The sequence below is a fragment of the Electrona antarctica genome, assembly GCF_951216825.1.
Source record: "Electrona antarctica genome assembly, chromosome: 5".
In the NCBI taxonomy this organism is placed as follows: domain Eukaryota; kingdom Metazoa; phylum Chordata; class Actinopteri; order Myctophiformes; family Myctophidae; genus Electrona; species Electrona antarctica.
Window position 1 is genome coordinate 28,074,068 of NC_136810.1, and position 25,908 is coordinate 28,099,975.

Here is a 25,908-nt window from a genome sequence, read left to right on the forward strand (position 1 = left end):
TAGATTATGTGGTCGACACATGCTGGCACTTTGCACCTAATTAACCCCAAGTACAACGCACTGTTTTTTCTTGCACCTTAACTAACATCCATAGCAAATCATGTACATATATGTCTGCTGCTATGCTCACGCACCTTATGTCTTCCTCAGCTATGTGTAGATCAGTTGTTTGTTTTTTATTAATCTCCCCCCCCCCCCCCCCCCCTAACCAGACTCCGCCATATGGGGGCGACATTGATTCACAAGTTCACAAGTAGTTTGTGAAACAATTGAGTGACTCCTTCAATCTGGAGGAGTCAGGTTAGCCCCCCCCCCCCCTTCTTCTTCTTCTTCTTCTCCCCATTTCTCTGATGGAAATAAAAATAACAAAAATGATGGAGCTTGCACAACCGATGTCACCCACTGTTTTACACCTGTAAACCTGTGACATGACAATAAAGTTGATTCTGATTCTGAAATGTCTCTTGCTAAAGCTAAAACAGCTGCTGTTTCAGCAGAGGAGATATTACGCTTTTAGCTTCATACAATACCTTTTCTCAGCCAGCACCAAATCTGGACCAGGAGGTCCCCAGCTAAATTAATGTTTTGACAACTTTATCCATTTATATGTTGGATATTAAAAAAATAGCAGATATACCAACCTCACAGCGCTTGTACATCTGCTATTTTGGAATATTTTGCATACTTTTTAAATTTTCTTATAGCCTACAAGCCCTACCTGTTCCCTTCTGGGAGGTCCCTGGCACAAAACAAAAGTTTGAGAAGCACTGAAGTACATGTGTGTCTCATCTTTGTAAGCTACCAAGATGCAAAACTTGCTCTCTCTCTCTCTCTCTCTCTCTCTCTCTCTCTCTCTCTCTGAATAAATCTTGATATTTGAGACATGCACCACCAACCTTCCATATGAGCGGCGCATCTGTCTTCTTGGAGAGACGGACCTCAAACACGGCTGTCTGGCGCTCTGTCACTCTCATGGGCTTAAAGTCGGACAGGAACTTCAGAGGCTCGTCTGAGCGAGCCAAGAAAGTGTGTGTGAGAGAGAGAGAGAGAGAGAGAGAGAGAGAGAGAGGTTAGACAATGATGGAATAGCAGAGAGAAAGAGGTTGCTGATGATGAATGACACAATAGGGGTTGCTGAGAGGGTTGTAGGGATCATCACAAAATACTCTCACGCCATTTTGGTCTCAGAGAGGTGTATTATTTCCGAGCGCTTTCTCTTTTCCCGGTGTTTCTTTCGCCCAGGTAGATGTGGTTTAGCGGTTAGGTTTAGGCATAGTTTCTGTGAGGTTAGTGGTTACTAGGGTTAAGGGGGAATACCACTCATTTTCAACATTTTACTATGTCATTAATATACTTTAGAGCTGTTGTGTGGAAATAATAAAATAAAAATTCCCCCCATTCTGTGTTTCCTAGAACTTACTGATTTTATTGTACGTTGTGAGCTTGCAAACGAGCTGTTTTCGTCAAACCCACAAAATAAGGATGTGTGCTTAAATGAATAGTTACACGACTTCCCAGGGAAACAGACAATGATGAATCTATTACTGTAGGAACAATGGGGAAAAGAGCAGCGCGTGCGGGGGGGCCATGCACTTGCCTACGACGGTGAGCTTGGCTGACAGGCTCTTGTCTCCAACGTACAGGGTGTAGGTGCCCATGTCAGCCAGGCACACGGCCGAGATGCACAGCATGTGCTTGGTTCCCATCTGCTTCACTTCGTACTTCCCGTGAGAATACTGGATCCTCAGCAGCTCTGTGCCCTGCATGATAAATCACACGAGTTGAGTTGAAGGAACCTCGGGCACACAGCTTTGATGTATGCAAATTCCCACCGCATGGGGCACACACTCACGCGCACACACACTCACGCACATACCTACACACACACATGCACAAATAAACAAACAAACAAACACAGACTGTGGATGCTTTTTTTATTTATTTTTACCAGGAACCATTGCATCTTGACGTTGGGGTCTCTCAGTTCCAGGACGGTCTCAAAGACAATATAGCTGTCAGGCTTGGCAGTGATGTCTTCTAGGGGTTTGAGAACACGCACCATCTGGAATGAAATGTGAAAAAGATGAAGTATGAAAGCCTGCCATGACTGCCGAGACACCGAAGCGCGCTCTTGCCACTGGTTCCAAATACTGTAGCTTAGGTGATTGTTGCTGTTAGTGCACGGTAAACTCCTCTGTGTTTTTTAACCTGAGTGTGAAATTGGACCCAAATAGACCCATTAGTTCACACAGGATTTTGACGTGTACTATGTCCTCAACCTTGTCTGACCTTGCGGTATGTGAATGAGCATACTATAAAGACGTCTTTACTTATTCTTCTGCACTGTATAATATTACTGACCTTTTTGGTTTTTATTGTCTTCAAATGTCCTTTTATATTGAGATTTTTGAATAGCTGTATCCTATTAAGGAGGTAGGTATGTCTTTGGCTTTCTTAATCTTTACTGAATTAAAATGTCCTGAGGCTGTTAGGCTATGCCGTGTTTATGCTTAATGTTTTATGTAAAGGGCATTGAATTGCCTTAATATTCTGGGAGGAACATTATAGCCAACATTTGTGTCCTTGAAGATCGGCAATTTATTTTACGGAAAGGTCTATACGTGGTTATAGTTCATGTATGTAATCTATGTAACTTCTTCTCTGTCGGGTGCACAAAAACCTCATGTCCAAAACTGTTACTTTTCAAGATTCAAAATAAAAAAACGGCAAAAGTAGCCTAGATCATCAAGCGCAAATCGCGCTTCGAGCTTGCGGATCTGCTACTTTTGCTGCTTTTGTGTGACGCTGCAGTGAGTGTGATCAAGTAGGGCGTCAATTAATGAAATGACACGAAAAGTTCGAATACGGAAGATGAGAGGTTTCTGCCAGAAAGGTATATTTTACAAATAGTCAGTGTCAGGCCCTCACCTCCACCTCCTCTTTCTTCCTCATCTCCTTCAGCCTTTTGAGGAGTCCTCTGAAGTCTGTGAAGCCGTGCTCAGCACAGATCCTCTCGTAGTCCTTCCTGTCCGCTCCAGACAGGATCTTCAGCATCTCCTCTTCTGTCGGAGGCTTCTTCTCCTCACGCTTCACCACACTCCTGCACAGCACCAACAGTCCTCACTGAGTGTGCGTGTGTGTGACTATATATAGGCTACTTGTGAGGACCAAATATAGAAATAGACATTGTGGGGAGTCGGGACTCGGGACCATTTCCTGGTTCCTGGTCCTAGTCATAAATGGTGGTTTCATGGTTGGAAAACATTTAGAGATGTGTTTAGATTCAGGTTGGGGTTGGGATTAGAGTTAGTTGTAGAGTTTGTTGTAGTAAATATAGAAAATATGTTCTTAAAGGGGCATTCCACTCATTTTCAACATTTTACTATGTCATTAATATACCTTAGAGCGGTTGTGTGGAAATAATAAAAAAAAGTCCCCCCATTCTGTTTCCTAGAACTGGAGGTCTGAAAAAAATCATTAACATGGTGAATCACATCTTGATGTGATTCACCTTGTTAATGATTATATTAATGAAATAGTAAAATGTTGAAAATAAGTGGAATGCCCCTTTAAGAACATATTTTCTATATTTACTACAACAAAATCAAAGTACCTTTTCCACCACTATTAAGAAGTACTCAAAGGATCTGCTCGCCAAATGATGTATTTTTTATTTTTGGTGAATTTGTCTACAGAGGCTTGTGTTGTGTTCTTACCGATGAAGCAGCATCTTTTTGAGTTGCATCGCTGGGTCTGGAGACGGAGACAGACAAGAAATCTTGACAACAGGGTATGACCAAAACTAAATAAATAAAGTGCTGTCAAAATGGACACTGTGTATCACCCTATGAATGTGTTTCTCAAACTTTTCAATTTCAAGGATACCCCCCCCCCCACCCCCACCCCGATAACTCTGAGAGTGTACCAAAAGCTCACACCCTTGTGAAGTGAGGGGCGCTCTTATCATCATAATACGGCATATACATCATCTCATTCTGGGCAATCACAATTAGCGTCCTCAATTTTGTCTTCAATGTTTGTGTTTACACACTTTTGTCTTGTTTGTGTTTACACAGACCCTCAAAGCTGGACATAGGAGGGGCTAGCACCCCTCAAAATGGACCCTTATGAGTCCCTTTGGTTCCATTTGTACACTCTTATTGGTTCTAAAAGTGTCCTGTGGGGGGGTGAAGAGTGGGGGGAGTGGGGGTTCCCTAGCAAAATGTGTCATCATTGTAACCACTTTATCTGTTGGCTATTCTAAAAGCAGACCTACAAGCTCACAGCACATCACTTTGTGCCGTGGGCTTATAGATCTGCTATTTTTGAAAATATTTGAAATTTAGTTTTCAAATGTTTGGCTTACGCTCTGTGACGGTCAGAGACACGGAGGAGACGGCCTCTCCGTGGCTGTTGGAGGCCACGCACCTGTAGACATCAGCCTCTGCCAGGGTCAGGCTTTTGATCTGAGGCAGGGGGGGAAGAAATGCATTCACTTCAGTGGTGGAAAGAGTGCTGCTCAAATGTTTTACTTATAGGCTAATCAGTGAAAGTATATCAATACTGCAATGTATAGAAATTAGAAAAGTAAAAGTCCGGAATTCAAAATGTATTTGAGTAAGTAAAGTAAAGTACAAAAGTATAGGCTAGTATAGGCTAGTATAGGCTGTCACATTTAAAGTTTTCAAATGTATAATTATTTTGTTGATTTTTTGAAAAAAATGCCGATATGTATAGGGCTGAAGTGGTTAATGTAGGCTATGTTTTGTAATAATAATCAAAATAACTAAAACTTTGAAATTATTGTAGTAAGTTGGCCTATACAATATTTGCCTCTGAGATGTAGTGGAGTATAAGTAAAAGTACTGGAAATTGGAAATACTCAAGTAAAGTACAAATAACTCAAAATTGTACTTAAGTACAATGCTTATAGTACTTAGTTATACTTTACACCACTGCTATTATCTCACACTGCCAGCAAGCATCTCAACATGTCTCTGGAGTTAATGAATGCAGTGCTGTAACTGCTGTTCATACAACATCTGCAGTTATGACAGGAGACAGACAGAACAGATTAGTCGCCTGCTGGGTTCACTGGGAGGGAGACTAATCGCTGATGTGGGTATCACTAGTACAGGGGTTTTCAATGTTTTTAAGGCCAGGACCCCCTAGTTCAGTGAGAGATAAAGCAGGGACCCCGACCCCCCCCCCCCCCCCACCACCACCCCCATTACATATGGCATTACATTGTTTTGCACATTAAACTCTTTCATATATTTCATAGATATAGCTTCCTTAGACATGTTTGACTGCACTGTCAAAATTATATGTTGTTGGATTCACTCCTTGTCTTAGTCTGCTTATTTTCCTTCACACCATACCTCTTTGCCAAAAATAGTTGCTGTACAAGTGTTTAATGTAAGAAAAAAAAAAGTATCTCACAGCAGAAAGATTTGTCAGTCCCCCTGTAGTAACAGGGGGACTGGCTTCATTGGTTGTGCAATTGATAGAAAATAAGTAATTTTCTTTGGGTGAACTATAACTATCAGCCAGGCCAACATGACTGACTGACTGACTAACTGACAAACTGACAAACTCCCCTGCAGTGCTTGAATCAAACAGCAGGAGGCGGTGCTACGTCAGGAAGCTGTTCTTATCAAGCCTTCATCCCTGCATCTTAAAGTTAAAAGTCATCGCGATCATGAAACAGATGGCAATGGTAGATGCATGTCAGCATCTGCAAGTTCATTGGTTTATAATAGCCATTTAAGCTTCACTTAAGCTCCCCGGCTGGTAAGAAGACGGCATATAAATCCACTCCAGAGTGGTGATATAGATAAAAGGATCAAAGTTTTTATTTTATTTATTTATTTATTTTGTATGTAGCCTACTTTTCTGCATGATGCATGGCGTGCTGAGGTGACTATACTAGGATGGCAGAAGGGGTTTATTATTGGCAGCCTGTTCAAGAGTATTTGGTTTCTTTCTACTTTCTCTCTCTTATCATGTCTTAAATCAGTAGATTTAACATAACAACAGTGCTGGAAGAAATATACTTCGTGCCGTGAGCTTATTGATCTGCTATTTTTGAAATGTTTTGAAAAATATCTAAAAATGTTTGAAACATTTTGAATCATTTCTGGGGGTCCCTAGAAAATGTTTGAAACATTTTGAATAGTTTCTGGGGGTCCCTAGAAAATGTTTCAAACATTTTGAATAGTTTCTGGGGGTCCCTAGAAAATGTTTCAAACATTTTGAATAATTTCTGGGAGTCCCTAGCAAAACCTTTTTAGATGGGGTTTGTGGACAAAATCAATTTGAGGGTCCTTGACTAGAAAAGGTTTGAGAACCACTGGCCTACATACAAGTAGCTGCAATACCACAATGTATAGACATTTCCTGTTAAAGTAAAGTTGTATTACAAATGTTACTTTTAAAAGTTGAAGTATTTGTGCCAAAAATATACTTGTCCTGATTGTTAAAGATGTCCTATTTAACAATCGGTATTGGCCTACTTAGTAATGCATTAATAATGTGTTCATCACGTCAATGTTATTGCTGGTAAATGCTTATTTTATGTTTCCTCTGTGCACAACATCCAAATGCATCAGTTATCTGGTGACCGCAGCATGCCTTTTCTGGAGGGAACATTACTTTTGACAAAAATAGCAGATCTACCAGCTTGTAGATTGCCTCTTTTTGGTGAAGAGATTTGGTGTAGATGGGGGTGGGAGAATCTGCCCAAAACAGTTGTTAACTCAGGTCTGTCATAAGAATAGAGGGTTTGTGTGGTTGACAATAATCAAAATAATTGTAGTATACATTTTTACATCTGAGATGCTTAAAATAGTACAGTACTTGACTGAAGGTGCTCATTAGATCTTTAGATTAGTAGCTATACTGCCTGTCTAGTGTCTATACCGGAGAACCAGAATGTGCACCACACATCTGACATACAGTATCTCTGACCATATATATGGTACCATATATATGGTACATATATGGTACTATTAGTACCATATGGTACCATATATATGGTACATATATGGTACTATTAGTACCATATATGTGGGCGTGAATTCAGACTTAAAGGGCCACTTCACCCCTTTTGCAACCAGTTCTGTTTGTAAATACATCAAAGATGCGAATATAATCCATTTCTAATGGATGCCTTGGTCTGGAAGAGAGGTCATCAGGTGGTCATCAGGTGTTTCAACCCTCAACCACTACACTCTCCAGTTGGCAGGTCAGCAGTGATTGGCCAAGTCACTGCCCCTCTCCTCCAGGCTTCCAGCTATAGACAAGTCCACGGAGGGGCACCCCGCGCGCAGCCATCCCTCCATCACCGAGGCGCAACCAGCACCGGGAGAGAGAGCCACACCCGGCCAACAGTGAAGTGCGAAAAACCTGCCGGCCAGGTGCAGCAAACCAGTGCTGACCACACCCCAGCGACCGCCGCGCCCAGGGCACCCCCCCGCGGACCCGCCCACTGTCCTTTCTCCCCTGCCAGAACTAGCAGGAAGCTCTCTCTGCCTTGTGTGTTCTTGGGGGATATCAGGCACTGAGAGGTCTCTAGGACTATGGTTTGCCTCCTGCCTAGTGTCCTCCATCCGTGCATTTGTCCGTCCTTGTCCACACTTGGCCTTACTCTGGTGTACTTGAGTCAAGGGAGCCTTCTTTGCGTCTGTGTCACTGTCGTAGTTGTTGTCGTTGAATCTGTCCTATCGAGTCTCTCTTCCTCCCCTCCTCTCAGGAGACTCTGGGGGTATTGCTCATAGTCTGTAGCTTGCTTGGTGCCCTCTTGCGAGTGCTGCAACAGAGGTTGCTAACCCCTGTTGCCCTGCCAGACTTTCCTGGAGGTCAGCTGTCTCTCCAGCGTCACCGACCTTCCTCGGTTGCCATCCAGACTTTCCCCTGGAGGTCACTGGTCTTATTTTAATGAGACAAGAAACACTTTCCTGGGGTTTTTATGTGGGTAATAAGCGTTTTTAGATATTTTACTATTTCAAAGTGTCCATGAGCTCACTTACACTGGGCTCACTTATTTCCTGGACTACATGTTGGGCTGTATTTTGCGTGTCTTAAGTACCAGGTCTTATTACTTAACTTAAGACCTGGAGGCGTGATCAATGCCATTTGGCTATTCTGAGTGGCCAAAGAGCATTGACCACGCCTCCAGGTCTTAAGTTAAGTAATAAGACCTGGTACTTAAGACACGCAAAATACAGCCCGTTTTCTCAGTAAGACAGCCCCCCCTATCCACAAGGAAGAGCAGTGGACCAAAGCATTATGGGAATTGTAGTCCAGGAAGGAAGTGAGCCCAGTGTCCATGACATCATGGAGCCCATGGACACTTTGAAATACTAAAATATCTAAAAACACATACTGTATTACGCACGTAAAAACCCTAGGAAAGTGTTTCTTGTCTTCCAAACATCATTCAAATAAGATATGCTGCAAAAGGGGTGAAGTGGCACTTTATAGGCTATATTCAGTCAGGCACACTTCCCAAACATTGCTCCTGCTTTTACGTATAGCAAATGTTGGTTCACTTGCTTTTTAGTGTATTAGCAAATTTCATTGCTTAGATTTGATATAGCCTATTAGCCTTTATTGGTTGCGTTATTATTCATTCCTGTTCTCCCTTTGAGCTTCTTCGGTAGTGGGTAGGGTACTGTATTTATGAGCGTTGCATGTTTGTCCTGTTATTGTCTTGTATTTATTGTTACTGGCAGAGCTGTGTCACTTATTTTGCCTCTTCTCTTGGCCAGTTCACACTTGTAAAAGAGACTTCAGTCTCAATGTGGTTTTTACTGGTTAAATAAAGGTTAAATAAATAAATAAATTCAAATGAAACCAAATAGACACCTTACTCTATCTTTGATTAACACTGAAGATTTTACCTTGTAGACCAGTGGTTCTCAAAGTGATATCTGGGGACCCCCAGGGGTCATTGGAGGGCTTGTACATTTTACATTACATTTTTTGAAAAATCTTAAAAGTGTTTTATTATTATTTATTTTTTACACAAAACTCTTCTGGGGGTTCCTGGCACAAAACATTTTCAGATGGGGGTCCGCGGCCAAATATATATATTAATTTGAGGGTCCTTGACATGAAAATGTTTGAGAACCACTGGTTTAGCGTAGTCTATGGGCTGCATGCAAACCTTGAGAATATGATATTTGTTGATGCTGTCATAGAATGTGTTGGTCCCGTCAGAGAGTGGCTGTCCGCTGGCTCTCTCCCAGGTCACTCTGGGCTCAGGTCTTCCTGTCACCTTGGCCTTGAACACCGCCTTTTCATCTAAAAACAAATGCATACATATTCATTGACATATTCATCAGACCATTCCCTGTTAAATCACGTAGCCTAGCTGCTTATTTGGGGCTTGTTTTTCTCGCAAGATCTGGCAACAGTACAGACTACAGAGAACTCCATAGAGCGCAGAAGTCCTGACATCACTCGCTCATCCCCTTATTCCAATAATGGGTACGTGGAAGTTTTTCTCTATATGGAGAATAACATGGGCTCATCTTAAAATCGTCTCATATAAGAATTGTGGTCCGATATTGTCGGGGAGATGTCTCTGTATCGTTTTACGACAGTCAGTCAGTCATATTTGATACAGTATCTAATTTGGCAGCAGTAACATTGCGTTTTCTCGCAGTCAGTTGATTCTTAATATCCATATGAGTGAAACGAACAGGATGATTTGTTTATTTTTCAACCACAGTTGTTATGAGGCGATCGAAAATCCCCCAATGGGGATTTAATAGGCTACAAATAATAAAGTACACAAACCCGATACTAAGCACCCTCTACCGATATTGACGTTAGACTTCGGTGCTCTATTCGTGCCACTTTTAAAAACATCATCTGTGTGACTGTGAACACAACGTCTCATTGCCATGAAAAAAGTCAATTCAAACTCAAAATGTATATTATACACTACGGAATCGTAGTATTGGCAGTATAGGCTATAGCCTTTGTTCCATGTTTCAGAAACCTTCGCTCGACGCCACCTGTCCACTTAACAGGTCAGGCCAGGCCAGGTGGCGAGTCATGCATGTTGCTTATTAGCTCGAGCAAAGTTACTAGGCTAGGCTACTAGGAACACTGAACATAAGTGTTATTATATGCGTGTGTTTGTGCATACACCAGCTTTTGCTTTTTTCCCAGCAGGGATACTTTTAAAAATAGTTTGTATAGTTTGTAGGCTACTGTATTCAAAAGTACATCTAGTACAGATACAGATATAGATAAGTACAGTAAATGTCATTCTTTACTGTCTACCACTAATGCTGAATGATCTTAACTGCAGAGTTAAGTTATGTATAATTTGTAACAGGCTGTGTGTTTGGCCCCTTAATCTATAAATCACAGTCGGAGATAGCACAAATTAGGCTTTCAAAGCCTGCAGTATTTGTTCAAAGCAAGTTGCAGTACATCTCTCTTTTTTCCCCCTGCCCAGAGGTCATCACAAGCACAAAGAAAGTTCCAAGCACAGCTACTTTGTGCTTTCATGATTGTGTCTCGGGAGCTCAGGCCTGTTTATAATATTTAATGGGATGAGAGATGCTGGGGTTATACAGATGGTGCTGCTTTGCAATTTCACGGAGTTTCGAGATGAAAGGGAAAAAAAGAGGGAGCCGCTAACTCACCCTCCTGGGCAGTGACAGGGCGTGGTTTCTCCTCAAAATCTGGGACAGACTCCCCCTCTGGGATGCGGGGGGATGTTTGCACCTGGCTGAAGGACTCAGCGGTGGCTGGATTGTCACCAAATAACACAGAGATTAATTACAGCAACAGCATACGTAACCATTTAGATAATGCTGCAACAGATCATTAGAACTCAACTTGTCATTGTGCCAGCTCGGGGTTAAAGTAGCCTGGCTAATAAGCCAGACTCAAATCACACTGTCGTGTGGTATTTCCGCCGGCAGGGAATTTTGTTTTTGCCAACGGCTGATTCGGTCTGGCTTATTAGCCAGGCTAGGGTTAAAGGTGGTTTGGATAGTTTACGCCTTTGAAAGTAACTAAATCGAACAAGTCGAAAACATTATCGCTACTTGTACCACCTGTTTAAGGGTAGTGCTGGTGAACTAGTGTGAAGCAAAGCCTGTTGAACACGTCCCTATTTTGAGCATGTGCATGTCATTGTCAAAGATTGTAATAGCTAAAATACTAGATTCAAACAAGCTTGGTGCTTATAGTGCTATGCAATGTGGCGCATTGTGAACTTATTAGGTAATTTTGCTAGTTTCAGTTTATCAGCTTCACCCTGTTTCAATCTATCTTAATTTCATATAATTGGTCCTCAATGCTTCATTATAAGATGGCACCATTTCTGTCTAGCCTGTCTCTGTCTGTTTCCACACCTAAGCGCAAAACGGTCGACAGCCGCGCACTTCTTAAACTGTGCGCAGCTTATTTTCCGAGTTTTTAGACAGCTGGTCGATGGAAATTAAGCTCCACCTCCGCGGAAGATTTGCGCGGAGGAGAGCGTTTCCGTGAATCTGGCCGTCGCGCAAGTCTTCCGCGGAGGTGGAGCTTAATTTCCATCCACCAGCTGTCTAAAAACCCGGAAAAAGAAGCTGCTTACAGCCGAGAACGTGCGCGGCTCTTTCGATAGTGTGGCAGCACCTTCTCAGAGGATGGCTGTGGACTGTTCAGAAACCTGCCTAACATTTTACAATTTATGCATTTAGCAGTCATCAAAGATCATAAGCAAGCTATCCGACGAATATCTGTACAATAAAACTATATGAGTATAGGCCTACACTGTGCACTTTAGAGTGCCATGTCAATGCTATCTAAATTACATAAATGTAGCCTATGCCTTTGCCTGTAAGGTCATCGAGTATACCAGTGACGTCATCGGTAGGCATGTTTGTTCCTTTCAAACAAGATTTCGAAAATATATTTAAATTACCAATGCTTTATTTGTTTTATTATATATATACTTACCGGTACTTACTTATATGACCTTTATATTATAATATCTGCTTGACCCAGTACAGTAGCTACGTGTGTTGAATCACTCATCTGCGTAAGCATAATTGATACCCTTGCTACATGAACATCGACTACTTCTTTATCAGCTAGACTGATGTCTGTGCACATTGCACAATGATACGAGATATACATGCTTTGTTCTTACTCATTCTGCTATATCTTTTGGCCACCATGCGTCCAATACTATGTGTGTAAATAAACTTCAGAACTTGCCATGCGCAGTGCTAACCTGACTCCGCCAGATTGCGGCACTATTGAGTTCTCCACCAGCTGGCGGAGTCAGGTAGCGCAGTGCTAGCTCCAGGCACAAATCAGCAGGGGCATAGAGATTTAAAACATATTAAAATATTGATAGGGGGATACTACAGGTTAATCTGGACTGGGGGAAAAAAGTCCAATCTGGGTGGGAATTACCCCCCCATAGCGCTGCCACTGGCCTTGTTCTGCATGCACGAGCTTCAACTGAAACATCACTCATGCACCACCCTTTGTTAGATGGAGACTCTTAAAGGACCACTTCACCACTTTTCAACCTATCTTCATATAATATTGGTCCTCACTAATGTCCATGATAAAATGCCACATTTCTTTCTACTCTGTGTCTCTGCTGTGGGGAGCAGAGCTGTGGGGAGTTCAGTAACCCGTCCAGTGGCGTCCACCAATGACATCATTGTTGGTCAACCAAAATCACAACAATAACTGTAAAGGTTTTATTATGTTGTGCACACATTGGTGCCATCAATGGAGGAGAAAAAAGTGAGAACCAATTACACAAATATATAGTTGAAAATGAGTCAAGTGGTTAATGCCGTTTTTTGTGACCATGTGTGACGGAGAAAATGTGTTTTCTTTCTCTCATACCCTCGGCGGTCTTGGAGGAGCTCTGGTAGACCTTACGCAGCTTTCCAGAGGAGGAGGAACTCGTGGAAAAGGAGGTGGTGGAAGTGGAGGTGAAAGATGACGTCTCGGACACCTGTCTCGTCTCGCCTACCTGCTGCTCCATCATGCCCTCGCTGGCCTGGCACAGCTCTGCTGCCATGGCGGGACAAGGTCACCTTGGTGCTGCTGAGACTGACAGGGCTTTTGGGACTTGGCTGGTGGGTGGCAGGTCACACAGAGAGAGAGAGAGAGAGAGAGAGAGAGAGAGAGAGAGAGAGTCGTTGCTGTCTGGCAGAAACCTTGTATCTCCATATTTCAAAGTGTTATAGTTTTTATGGTAAATTAACCACACGAAACGAAACGAAAGCTTGTCGATCGGGTATTTTCAGCAAAAGCTGAATATACTGTGAGTATAACACAGAAGTAGCAAAAATAGACGATCTACAAGCTCACAGCGTTTTTTTCAGACCATTTTAAAAGTGAAAGTGCTTAAGTCTATCTGCAGCTTTTCATAAATACTGAATGAAAAGTATTAACAAGAGTTGTAATCACTGCACTCACTGTATCCAGTGGAACAAAGGGTTCTTATTTCCATTTCCAGAAACGTATATCCTTTTGGGAGATGCAAGGTTTCTGTCCAGCAGCGAGCGGATACTGTGTGCTCAGTATTAACTGAATAGTCTTTGATGAATGGCACAACATAATTCACATACTCCACCGGGTCTTGTTACTGTCTAATAGTTTATCTGCTTTATATTGTACTGTAGGCACATATTGCTTCCATTAGATAAAGGGAATTTAATGGGACAAGCCTAACTGTGTCCTCTATATTCATACACAGCTGTCCTCAATACCCCAAAGAGCACTCACAAAGGGAAGAGTGTGCACATGCGGGCACCAGGCAGGCATGTGCCATCATCATGGTGCCTCCCTTGGCCTTAACAGGTAATTAGGTTTGTGGTTTGCAGCAGTACGCTCTCAAACAAATATGATTGAAACACTGTTTCTCTCTCTGCCCATCCCTCACACCCCTCACATGCTCTCTCACCCTCCTTTTATGCAGTGATTATAATAGGCCAGTGTCTTTGCCACACAAATATCCAGTTATGGATTTACACACATGGGATATTGCCGGCGGTCTGTACCCTTTCTGTGATCTATCCTGAAACATTGAAGTCCACTCTTCTGTCCATACTTCATTTATATCTCTCCGAGTGTGTGTGTGTGTGTGTGTGTGTGTGTGTGTGTGTGTGTGTGTGTGTGTGTGTGTGTGTGTGTGTGTGTGTGTGTGTGTGTGTGTGTGTGTGTGTGTGTGTGTGTGTGTGTGTGCGTGCGTGCGTGCGTGCGTGCGTGCGTGCGTGCGTGCGTGCGTGCGTGCGTGCGTGCGTGCGTGCGTGCGTGCGTGCGTGCGTGCGTGCGTGCGTGCGTGCGTGTGTGTGTGCGTGCGTGCACAATCTTTGGATCCACTGGCTGGTGGGAAAAGCGAATGCCTAATTTATGGTTCATCGTACGACGGTATGGCGTACCAACAACAGCCGATCTACAAGCTCAAAACGTGTCACATCCACACCACGTTTTGATCTTGTAGGGTTGGCTATTCACGGCTACCAATCGTACTACCAATCGTACGACGAATGCAAATAGACAATGGCTGGGTTTCCCAAAGGACATCTGGGTAGGGAGTGGGCGTGTGGTTCTTCTCAACAACACCCCCTTTCACTGTGAACATAGATATTCCGTGCATTGATGTGCCACACAATGGTAGGCCTGACCGGTCAATAAAAGAATGCTGAATTAACTAGCTTTGTATTGGTAACTTTGACTGCACAATAGCCTCCCATTTAACCTCCTTGAATAGGCCTATATTCTAAATCACCCAAATCACTGAATGCTCCTTTAAAATAGGTCTCCTGCACACAGCAGATTAGTGTCTCTCCCATGCACCACCATCTAATAATTAAGAGTGTAACTGTCACTCATGTTCTTATCTCCAAACACTCAGGCACACCTCTACCGCCTTCAACATAGATGAAAGACTGTGTGTGTGTGTGTGTGTGTGTGTGTGTGTGTGTGTGTGTGTGTGTGTGTGTGTGTGTGTGTGTGTGTGTGTGTGTGTGTGTGTGTGTGTGTGTGTGTGTGTGCGTGTGCGTGTGTGAGTTTGTGCGTATGCGTGCGTGTGCGTGCGTGCGTGCACCGTGCGTGTGCCTCCCTTGTGTTTTATGCCTGCCACCATTGTGCACAAATGAAAAATGGAATACCAGGCACAAAGCTCGCTTTAATATATTCATGAGCCTGTATAGAAACTAAGTGAGTGACTAAGTGTTCATTTTCTCTCAGTGACAATGCTTTGAGCACATATAGCCTCAATCGAACTCACATTACTTCTCTCAAGCGACCCGGGAAACCTAACTCAAAGATTAGTCTCTGAGTGGCAAAACAATAAACATGAATTTTCTCTCCTGCGGCAAACATGCATGCAAAAACGAATTAATCCTGTGAGCTTTGATGACTCGATCCAGCGGTAGCAAAACAAAATCCATCTTTATGTGGTGCTATACTAGCAGACATCTGTTGATGGAGACTTATTGCTGTAGTTAAAGGTAGTTAACACAACATGGCTCAAAGCGACGGGAGTGGGTTGCCATCTTGCTGATTGAGGGAACTTGACACTATAAACTCTATTTCTCATGCTCTCCCATGGGCTTTCTTGAGATGCACTAACTGGCAGAGCAGCCTTTCTGCTCTCCCCCAACATAAGGCCTGTTCAATTTCAGTTACAAATGCGTAGACACATTCACACACTAGTGCTGGGCAATATATCATTATTATACCCCATATTGTGGCTGTCAGGCAGAAACTTCTTATCTCCATATTCTAACTTTTTGTGTTTTTTCATAAATGAACGCCCAACTTGATCACACACTACAGCGTCACACAAAAGTGTCAAAAGTAGCAGACCCACAAGCTCGAAACGATGCAATACGAGCTTATGTGTGATACTTTTGCTGTTTTTGAATCCTGAAAAGTTATAGTTTAGGACATGACATTTCCACCCGACAGACAATATTTCTGGTTTCTGTATATTTCTGGTTTTAGTTTGATTACTACTTAATACTGTATGCTTTCAAAGATCACATGTTGCAATGCGCCACATTGTGAGCTAGCAGATCTTCTATTTTTGCTATTTTGAAAAATGTAGAAGGAAATAGCGTTATAGCGTTTCGCAACACCAGCGCACAATTATAGTAAGTATAGAAATCAAGGACTTCATCCCCAAACTATAAACTTAGAATCCTGTTAAACCCCAAATGGAATCATTTGTAATAGTAAATTGAACCATTTCTCAACCACAATGCAGTCCTTACTGCATAAAAACCAAATCTCAAATTGTACTATACTTGTGGGGACGTTTAGGTAGGCTACTCACTGGTATTATAGTTACACAAGTACACACACAAACTTACATGGTTTTAGCTTGTCCTGTCACCTCTCTACAAATGTAGCGTTAGCAACAAGGTGCAGTTGCGTCTGGCTCTAACGTCTCCACTTAGGATGCCGTTGTTCCATCCAGCAAGGCTGCTGCTTCCGTCTAAACTAAAGCTAGTCTCTCCTCCTTTTAGTTACACTTTCCTTTCTGGGCGGATGAGCAGTGACTGTGGGTCAGGATGTGACTAACGCCAGCTGGGTCCCTCTCTTCTCTGGACAAATAAGGCTCTGATCTGTTCTGAGCTGCCCGGGTCCAGGCTGTCCTCCTGGGCCTGACCGGGCAAATAGATCATCCTAATGCTTCCCCACAGGTCTGTTCTGATCTTCCCAGGTCCAGGCCGCCCTCCTGGGCCTGACCGGGCAGATAGATCATCCTAATGACCTCCGCACTGGTCAGATATGAGCTGCTCGGGTCCAGGCTGTCCTGTGGTGGAAAAGTAAGCACATTTACAATTTACAATTCGGAGGTACTTTGTTACTTTACTTGAGTGTTTCTGTTTTTTGGTACTTTAGACTTCTACTTTGCTATACATCTCAGAGGCAAATGTACTTTTTACTCTGCTACAATGATTTGGAAACATTAGTTACTTGTTGCTTTGCAGATTTAGATTATTACAAAACATACATTAAATAATTAAGTCCTATATTATACTTCCACTTGAGCTAATAATGAAATTGATTTACGTTTAAAGTCTTTAAGTTTTAAGTATTTTTTACAGGTGGTGCTGATTGCTTTGGTAGCCTACTAGCCTAAGATTTAAACTCTTGTAGATGTATTTCTCGCTAGTAGCCTGCTGCCTACTGTATATTTTACTAAGTATATTTTGATGCCAATACTTTTGGACTTTCACACAAGTTTGCATATAAGTATTTCTATGGTGGTATTGGTACTTTTACTTTTACCACTGCCGGCCCAGGCCAATAGATCACCCTAATGCCTCCCACCGGTCAGATTTATGTGTGCCAGCAGGCCCGCTTCCTCCTCAGAACATCATGCCTCTCTCTCTGAGGAGCCTGTGGTGATGGAAAGGTTCTAGCAGCCCTTAAAGTCGCCCCCCCCCCCCCCCCCCCAGCACTTCTTTTTCTTATGCCTTGGTTTCAGAGAGATGTGTAACTTCACATTAGAGCCCCACCGATGGCCAGTAAGAATAATCAATATCCAAAAACATTTTGAATTTGAAGGTCAAGGTCAAGTTTATTCATATGTCCCAAACTGGGCACTTCGTTTTACAGCAGATAATAAAAGCTCTCAAAGACATTACAAACAGTACAACATACATAACAACAGACATACGTATACATTATCACAAGATACAAATGTTACATTAAATATAAAGTGCAACCAGGGCTAAAGTGCACCGAGTGTAACTACATCTACCTCCTCCTGCTTCCCTTGTTAATGGCTCGGATGGAGGTAGGTATGAATGAAAATTTGTACCTGTTTGTTTTTGTAACAGGGGTCTTTAACCATTGGCCGGATGGCAGGAATTCATATTCCCGGTATAGGGGGTGAGAGCTGTCTGCTCTAATACATGATGCTTTCCTTAGCACCTGCTCATCATACAAATAACTCAGGCAGCTGAATTTTGCCCCCACAATTTTGCTGGCCCCCTTAACAACCCCGTTAAGGGCATTTTTCTGTCTGACACCAAGGTTACCATACCAGCAAATGGCAGCAAAGGTAAGGACAGACTCAATGAAAGATCTATAAAATAAAATCATCAGTGATTTATCGACCTGAAATTTGGCCAACTTTCTTAGGCAGAAAAGGCGCTGCTGGCCTTTCTTACACACCATTTCAGTGTTGCAGTCGAATTTGAGACGATTGTCTATTATTGTCCCGAGATATTTGTAATTCGTTACAAACTCTACTGACTCGCCATCAATAACACTGCTCTGAGGAGCAGGTGGACATCGACGAAAGTCAATAAACATGTCTTTGGTCTTTGTGACGTTGAGTTGTAAAAATGCCTCTTCACACCAAGAAACAAAATCATCCACAACTGGGCCATGGCTGACCTCACCATCACCCAACAGACTAACAATGACAGAATCATCAGCAAATTTAATAATGTGTCTGTCGGCATATTGACTTCTGCAATCATTTGTGTACAGGATGTATAAAAGTGGGGATAGTACACAACCTTGGGGTGAACCGGTGGATGATGTTAATTCACCAGACAGCTTCCCATTCACCCTTACCCTCTGGTTTGTGAGGAAGTCCAGAACCCAACCAACGATACCAGGGTCTAAGCCAAAGTTGTTAGCTAGTTTTCCGACTAGTATGTGTGGCTGAATGGTGTTGAAGGCTGATGAGAAGTCAACAAAAGAACATTTAACTTCTAAGCAAACAAATAAATAGGTAATATATACACACACACAGACGTCAGATGATACACTTTATTTTATTTACCCACTTAAGCCTTCTTCAAAAATGTTAAAAAATAGCCAATCTGCTATCTCAGAACGTGCCGTGACACTTGTAGATCTGTTATTCTTGAACTTGAAAATCTGGACACATCGGCAGCATTATTTGCTATAGCGGTCGGGCTCTACTTCACATAACCACAAAGATTATTCTTTCCACTCGCTCCGCTCTTTGAATAGAAGTACAATGATGTGCGGTACATTCGTTTAGCTGTACAGTTTTAAATTAACGTTTCTCTTTGAACAAAGCACTGAGCACTCTTCCTAAAGGCATGACAGAATGACAATAGAATAGACTGGGTGTCTGAGCGTTCCCATATGTCTGTATTATCTTTGAATTACTGTACACAGACCGCAAGAGTCATAATAGAGCAGAATTCTAAACCACTCGACACTCCACTCTCTCAGTTCAGTGGCGTGCGTACAAGCTCACAGCATCATCAATATTTTAAACTAGGAAGCTATTCGTTGCTCCATATTTTAACTTATTGTTTTTTCATAAATTAATGCCCCACTTGATCATACTATACAGCGTCACACAAAAGCACCAGATCTAAGCTTGAAACGCGCCGCGAAGCACCACGTTTCGAGCTTGTGGATCTGCTATACTTAAACATTAAAAGAAAAAAAGGAATCCTGAAAAGTAACAGTTTTGGTTTTGGACATGAGGTTTCCACGCGACAGATGTTTGTTTCTGTCAGTGGTCTTGTTATTTATTTTTATTAAGTACTGTACTGCAGTCTGTTACAAGTAAAGGTCCTGTATACTGTACTTTAGTAAAAGTACTGCCATCAAAGAATACTTAACCACTAACTCAGGGTTCTATACTAGTGTATTTTCTGTTTTAAGCTTTTGCTGAAAATACCCGATCGACAAGCTTGTCAATCTGACATTTTCTGCGAAAAAGGCGATATTTCCAACAGCCTCTGTTTACCTTCCTCTTATTGTGTTCAGTGAGAGTAACGGAAACTGTCATGGTTAACATTAGTAAAGGGGGTTGTCAAAGCACATTTTCCAGCCCTGATGCTCAGTGCTGAAATTGCAAGACCATGCACTTTCCCTTTAAATAAACCGAGACAGAATCCCCTTTTAAACACTTTTATAGGCCAGATTAGACAGAGGACCAGGGGTTCGGCCACCTATTATTGCACCCGCTGATTAACTTGGTGATAAAATAGCAATAAAAGGAGCATTTAAACAACAGTGGATATATGTGCGTCAAGTCTCTTGTGCAGGTGAGACATCACTTAGCAGCAAATCAAACATGTCACGGTGTATACAGGGAGGACTTTCACAGAGAGAGAGAGAGAGAGAGAGAGAGAGAGAGCGAGAGAGAGAGAGAGAGAGAGAGAGCGAGAGAGCGAGAGAGCGAGAGAGAGAGAGAGAGAGCAACCAGCGACTGTGGCTCAAGAGGTAGAGCAGGTCGTCCAATGATCCATGGGTCGGCGGTTCGAATCCCGGCTCCTCCTGGCTACATGTCGAAGTGTCCTTGGGCAAGACACTGAACCCCAAATTGCTCCCGATGTGCTGGTTGGTACCTTGCATGGCTTCCGCCGCAATCGGTGTATGAATGTGTGTGTGAATGGGTGAATGTAATGCACAATCTATGTAAAGCGCCTTGGATAAAGGCGCTATATAAATGCACCATTTACCATTTACCAACCATTGACATTATTTCTCTCTAATCGTCTTTTCGTCGTATCTGGCTGGCATACTAATGATGGAGAAACGGTCTACATATTCTGCCGCGTAATACAACCCAAAACAGAATGAGTGAATGGACTGGTTGGATTGTAGCCTATTTTTTCTGCTTCAGCTCTTGTTCTGTCACCATTGAACTGGGGAGATGTGGGCCAGACATGGATATTCAGCGTTGATGAAAGACAGTTTATAGCAATACTCATGTTTGGTCTTCTCATCTCAGGCCCAATTTTAACGTGTCGCAGATGTGGTGAGTTGTGACAATTTGTGTAAAATCTTTGATATAATATATCAAGCTCAACTATTTCATTCTGGGGGTCCCTGGCACAAAATATTTTTGAGGTGGCGGTTCATTTGAGACTTTCACTTGTACCAGAGAGTATATTGTGGTATAGCTACTTCTATATACTCAAGTAAAATAGAATGACGGTGGAAGAATGGAATTGTCTCCAGGAGTGACAGGCTTCCTGTGCCTTTGGGATAAGCCATGCCTCCTCGGCTCCTCGCTAAAGTGTCCTCAGAAGGAAAGAACGCTTTGAAGCTATGAGATCATAATCGCAGGCAACTGACGACGGAGGCAGTGAGCTATTTTCACCACAGCTGCGTATAGATGCCTCACCTGTTTCAGATGAGGGAGAGGTGTGTGTGTGTGTGTGTGTGTGTGTGTGTGTGTGTGTGTGTGTGTGTGTGTGTGTGTGTGTGTGTGTGTGTGTGTGTGTGTGTGTGTGTGTGTGTGTGTGCGTGCGTGCGCGCGTGTAACCTCACATAGCCAGCCTTCATCTGCCTTTGCAATGCATATTACCATTATGCCATATCCACGCAGTGATATTAGTATCGCTACGCGAGGCTATTGCTATTGCTAGTGTGTGTGTGTGTGTGTGTGTGTGTGTGTGTGTGTGTGTGTGTGTGTGTGTGTGTGTGTGTGTGTGTGTGTGTGTGTGTGTGTGTGTGTGAGAGAGAGAGAGCATGTATGAGTGTGCGTGAGTGTGTGTGTGTGTGTGTGTGTGTGTGTGTGTGTGTGTGTGTGTGTGTGTGCAAGGCTGCAAGCAGTGTTGATTTAAAGTCAATCTATATGGTAGAGTATGTTAACACAATATACCTTATTATACAATTGGAGTAGTTGAATTTTCTCTCCCTGACTATTGAGATAGTAGAGCTTGTGTCAGATTGTGTCAAAGGTCATGTCTCACCCAGACACAGAATCTGACATGAATTTTGACCTGATAGTCAAGATTCAATTCATCCCCTGCGCAAGCGGCCAGGCTCTATTAGCTCAATGGTAAAATAATAATAATAATATTGATAATAATGTGCACTCGTGCAGGAATCCGGGTTCAAATCCGGGATAGAAGAGCAAAGTTACATAGTTACGTAAGTTACGTAACTCTGAGAGTATGCGAGTGAATAACCTTAACACAGAATACTTTACTATATGTGTGTGCATGCAGTGCACGTACATGAATGTGGACGTTCAGGGAGGGAGTCTAAGGAGGAGTCTAAAGAGAGAAAGGCAGATCCATGCAGTGAATGTGAAAGAATGAGAGTCTCAGGTGGCAGAGGACAGCGTTGGATGGGATCAGTTTGGATTTCAGATGTGTCCCGCGTATAAAATGCAGAGTTTTGGTAAGATGCCTGCAGCTTTATCCAATTTTATCCATCCGATATTAAAAGTCCCCCTCTATGCACTTCTACTTAAGACCCTTGGGAGGCGTCTAATCCTCCAAACCGCTTGACCGTATTAGGAGGAGACAGCTGCAGGCAGCGAGTGCGTGTCTGTCTGTGTCTGCACGCGCACGTACACACGCAACTATATGCATGCCACACTGGGTATGTGGAGGAGGGACTTAGGGTTAACGATTTGCTCTATTTTTTACTCTTCAATTAACAGCATGAGCTCATGTGTGCATGACCACACGGATTCGAATCTAAGGTGTTCCCGTGTGGGAAACCAAGCATCTACCGCTCAGCCAATGCCCAGGGAGGCTTGTGGGCTTGAGTCAGGCGCTGCATGCTAGAGTCACCCTTCATTTGACCTCATCCACACGCACCACTGTGAAACCAGATCCCTGGACGATATCCCCAAAATGTGCAACGGAACCCTGGTCTCCTCCTGCATGCATGGGGAATAAAACATCTGCCACTCATCCAAAAGGGTAATCCAATCTTCTGAGTTTCAGGAAGATGTACTCAGTTTGCCTTTTTGTGGAGATGTTGATTGGAGGAAACTAAGGCTGTCAAAGTTAACGCGTTAATCGTGCGTTAACTCAAAGTCATTTTAACGGCGTTAATTTAATTAACGAGCGATTAACGCACGGTGAAGTTTGACAGAATAGTTGAGAGACACATTCATGTGAATGCAGGCAGTCAGTGAGCCCCGCCTCTCTCCCCACTCTCTCTCCCAGTGACTCGTCCGTCAGCCTGTGCAGGACCGGTGCGCAGATCGAGTGTAGCCTACCAGTGTGGGCTGGGCAGTTGAGCTGTGAGCACTCGAGTCGTCGCGTTCGTTGGGCTTGTTATTAATTCATTTGCTCCACAACGTGTTAGATCAGAAGCTCTTTGAATTGGGCATTGGGCAAAAGCAAAACTCTGGCAGTTTTGGTTGACAAACATAGTCAGTTGTGATAGCGTGATGCTACACAGACCATGCTAATGCTAAAGCTAATGTTGACAGCCTGACTGTGCGTGCGTGCTTACAGGAGAGAGAGCTCTCGCCTGGGTGTGTGTGTGTGTGTGTGTGTGTGTGTGTGTGTGTGTGTGTGTGTGAGACTGTGTTGAGTTGAGTTTATGATTTTGTTTCCCTCTTCCATGGCATTTGCAATAAAGCAAGCATTCTCCCATGTTGATAAGAGTATTTAAAACTTGAAAAGCAGTGGTTCTGATTGAACCAGTGGTCCCTGAGGGGGTTCCAGGTGGTCCCCAGCTAAATGATGGAGAGTTGGTAACCAAATGGAAGGCTAAATGTCATCAAATGGTGGTCTGTGGCTCAAATGCAGAATACATAATGGACCTTGATATGAAAAATCTTGAAAACCACTGATTTAAGGTATATTTAGAATGGATAAAAAATATGCGATTAATTTGCGATTAATCGGCGATTAACTATGGGCAATCATGCGATTAATCGCGATTAAATATTTTAATCGACTGACAGGCCTAGAGGAAACGCTTGGTCATGCATCCTAATTATGTAGTAAAGAAAACCCCAAACACTTATTTTTCCCAATTTCTGCTTCTCTCTCCCTCCCCTACCCACACTCATCACACTCTCATCCCCACTCTGATCAGCCCCCCTCCTCCTCCCCTCCTTCTCGGCCATAGTCATCCCCACTCTGATCAGCCCCCCTCCTCCTCCCCTCCTTCTCGGCCATAGTCATCCCCACTCTGATCAGCCCCCCTCCTCCTCGGCCATAGTCATCCCCACTCTGATCAGCCCTCCTCCTCCCCTCCTTCTCGGCCATAGTCATCCCCACTCTGATCAGCCCCCCTCCTCCTCCCCTCCTTCTCGGCCATAGTCATCCAGAATCCTGTTGGAGACTAATCTTCTCCAGAGTGAGTAATCCAATAGGACTCGCTGGAGCAGAGCGAAGATGCCACTCCACACCTGTTCAGGAGTGGTTGGAGGAGGACAAGGCAGCAGCCGGAACTCATCCGGCAGGATGCGGGACCCCAACCCAGCCCCGCGCTCTCCTGTTAATCCACATGGCATTGCAGCTCAGAGCTCTCATCAAAACCCTGCTGAGCTGCTGCTCTGCTGACCAGGGACTACACAAAATGGAACGTTGAGGAGGGTGGAGAGCTGCGTGCGTGCGTGCGTGCGTGCGTGCGTGCGTGCGTGCGTGCGGGTGGTGGGGGGGTTATACCCAAGGGGTATTTTTCAAATCTTTAAGTTTGAATCCTTATTCTTCCTCTGAGGTCTTGGATAATGCGACTCACTGATGAAGTCCCGCTAACGGAGTCTGGCTTTCATGTGCAGCCTGAAGTTTTTATTTTTTCCAGTTTTGTTTTTCAGTATGTCTTGTTTTTTTTTGTTTTTTTAAGAGAGATTCTGTAAAGTGATCTGATGATAATGTATACATTGTTGTACATTACAAATCTTAAAAAAACAAACAAAAAAAGAAAATAGATGGCCAGTCCGTGCACTTCCTGCCTGGGGCCTAACCGGCTCTTCCTAGCTCTGTAACACAGCTCTGAGCTATTTACTATAGCTCAGAAAATAAATTGTGGAAAAGGAAAAAAAGAACCCAGTCCCATTCAGCTGGTATAGGCCTGTCAGCTGCCAGGCAGCCTGTACCCTGCCCATATCACCGGCCTGCACACCCACCACCTTCTGCATGCGCCATTCATCCATCCAGAGAGTATACAAATGTTACATGTGTGTGTGTGTGTGTGTGTGTGTGTGTGTGTGTGTGTGTGTGTGTGTGTGTGTGTGTGTGTGTGTGTGTGTGTGTGTGTGTGTGTGTGTGTGTGTGTGTGTGTGTTGTGTGTGTGTGTGTGCTAAAATCCATTTAACTCAGAGAGTATACCGGTACAAATGTTACGTGTGTGTGTGTGTGTGTGTGTGTGTGTGTGTGTGTGTGTGTGTGTGTGTGTGTATGTGTGTGTGTGTGTGTGTGTGTGTGTGTGTGTGTGTGTGTGTGTGTGTGTGTGTTGTGTGTGTGTGTGTGTGCTAAAATCCATTTAACTCAGAGAGTATACCGGTACAAATGTTACGTGTGTGTGTGTGTGTGTGTGTGTGTGTGTGTGTGTGTGTGTGCGTGCGTGCATGCGTGCGTGCGTGCGTGCGTGCGTGCGTGCGTGCGTGCGTGCGTGCGTGCGTGATTATGAAGAAAGGTGACAGAAGTCATGTTTAACTTTGAGAAGGATAAAAAGCGCAGAAAGACATAACCTTGCGTGCATGGTGTGAAAGCGCTCAGTGCCGTAGATGTTTGAAGAAGACTGGATTCTTGCATTTCCAAAGCAACCCATGAAAGAGAGCCATCCGCAGTGTGAATTGTGAAAGAGAGCGGAGTTACAGTAAAAGCATTGCATGACCTCCTGCTGACCCACCCTTCACTGAAACACAAGGCAAAAAATATTGGGTAGACTACATGCACTGTGAAATGTTCAAAAGTGTGCTGTTTTTACACTCTCTGAGTTAGATTAACACAGTGTTTTGCTGTGTGGTTTTTGTGTGTGTGTGTGTGTGTAAGTATCTCACAAAATATATCTTCACTCCAGCTACATCCGTCTTTGTGTAAAGCCGACCCCATTCTCCCCGTTTTTGTCAAAAACTACAAATGCTGCAAACAGCATAGCAAGTACAATTACGCAAGCAATGCTAACTAAAGGATAACACAAAATGCCTTGAGGGCTTTTTTCCATTGTGGTCCATCATGGTAGAGCGGTTGTTCTCAAAGT

At 43.4% G+C, this 25,908-nt stretch overlaps 1 protein-coding gene across 1 annotated transcript in view; it reads right to left on the bottom strand.

The window, feature by feature from the left end:
• The window catches only part of LOC306923201 (immunoglobulin superfamily member 22-like), a gene marked incomplete at its 5' end in the record, with an annotated part of 33,259 nt that extends 20,202 nt beyond the window's left edge, over positions 1-13,057 (bottom strand). The window contains 9 exons of the mRNA XM_079501228.1: positions 897-1,009; positions 1,598-1,760; positions 1,949-2,062; positions 2,929-3,100; positions 3,717-3,753; positions 4,367-4,466; positions 9,170-9,306; positions 10,665-10,769; positions 12,880-13,057. Of these exons, the coding sequence (XP_079357354.1) occupies positions 897-1,009; positions 1,598-1,760; positions 1,949-2,062; positions 2,929-3,100; positions 3,717-3,753; positions 4,367-4,466; positions 9,170-9,306; positions 10,665-10,769; positions 12,880-13,057 (1,119 nt within the window). The remainder of the gene's footprint in view (positions 1-896; positions 1,010-1,597; positions 1,761-1,948; positions 2,063-2,928; positions 3,101-3,716; positions 3,754-4,366; positions 4,467-9,169; positions 9,307-10,664; positions 10,770-12,879) is intronic.
• Between the last annotated feature and the right edge of the window lie 12,851 nt (positions 13,058-25,908).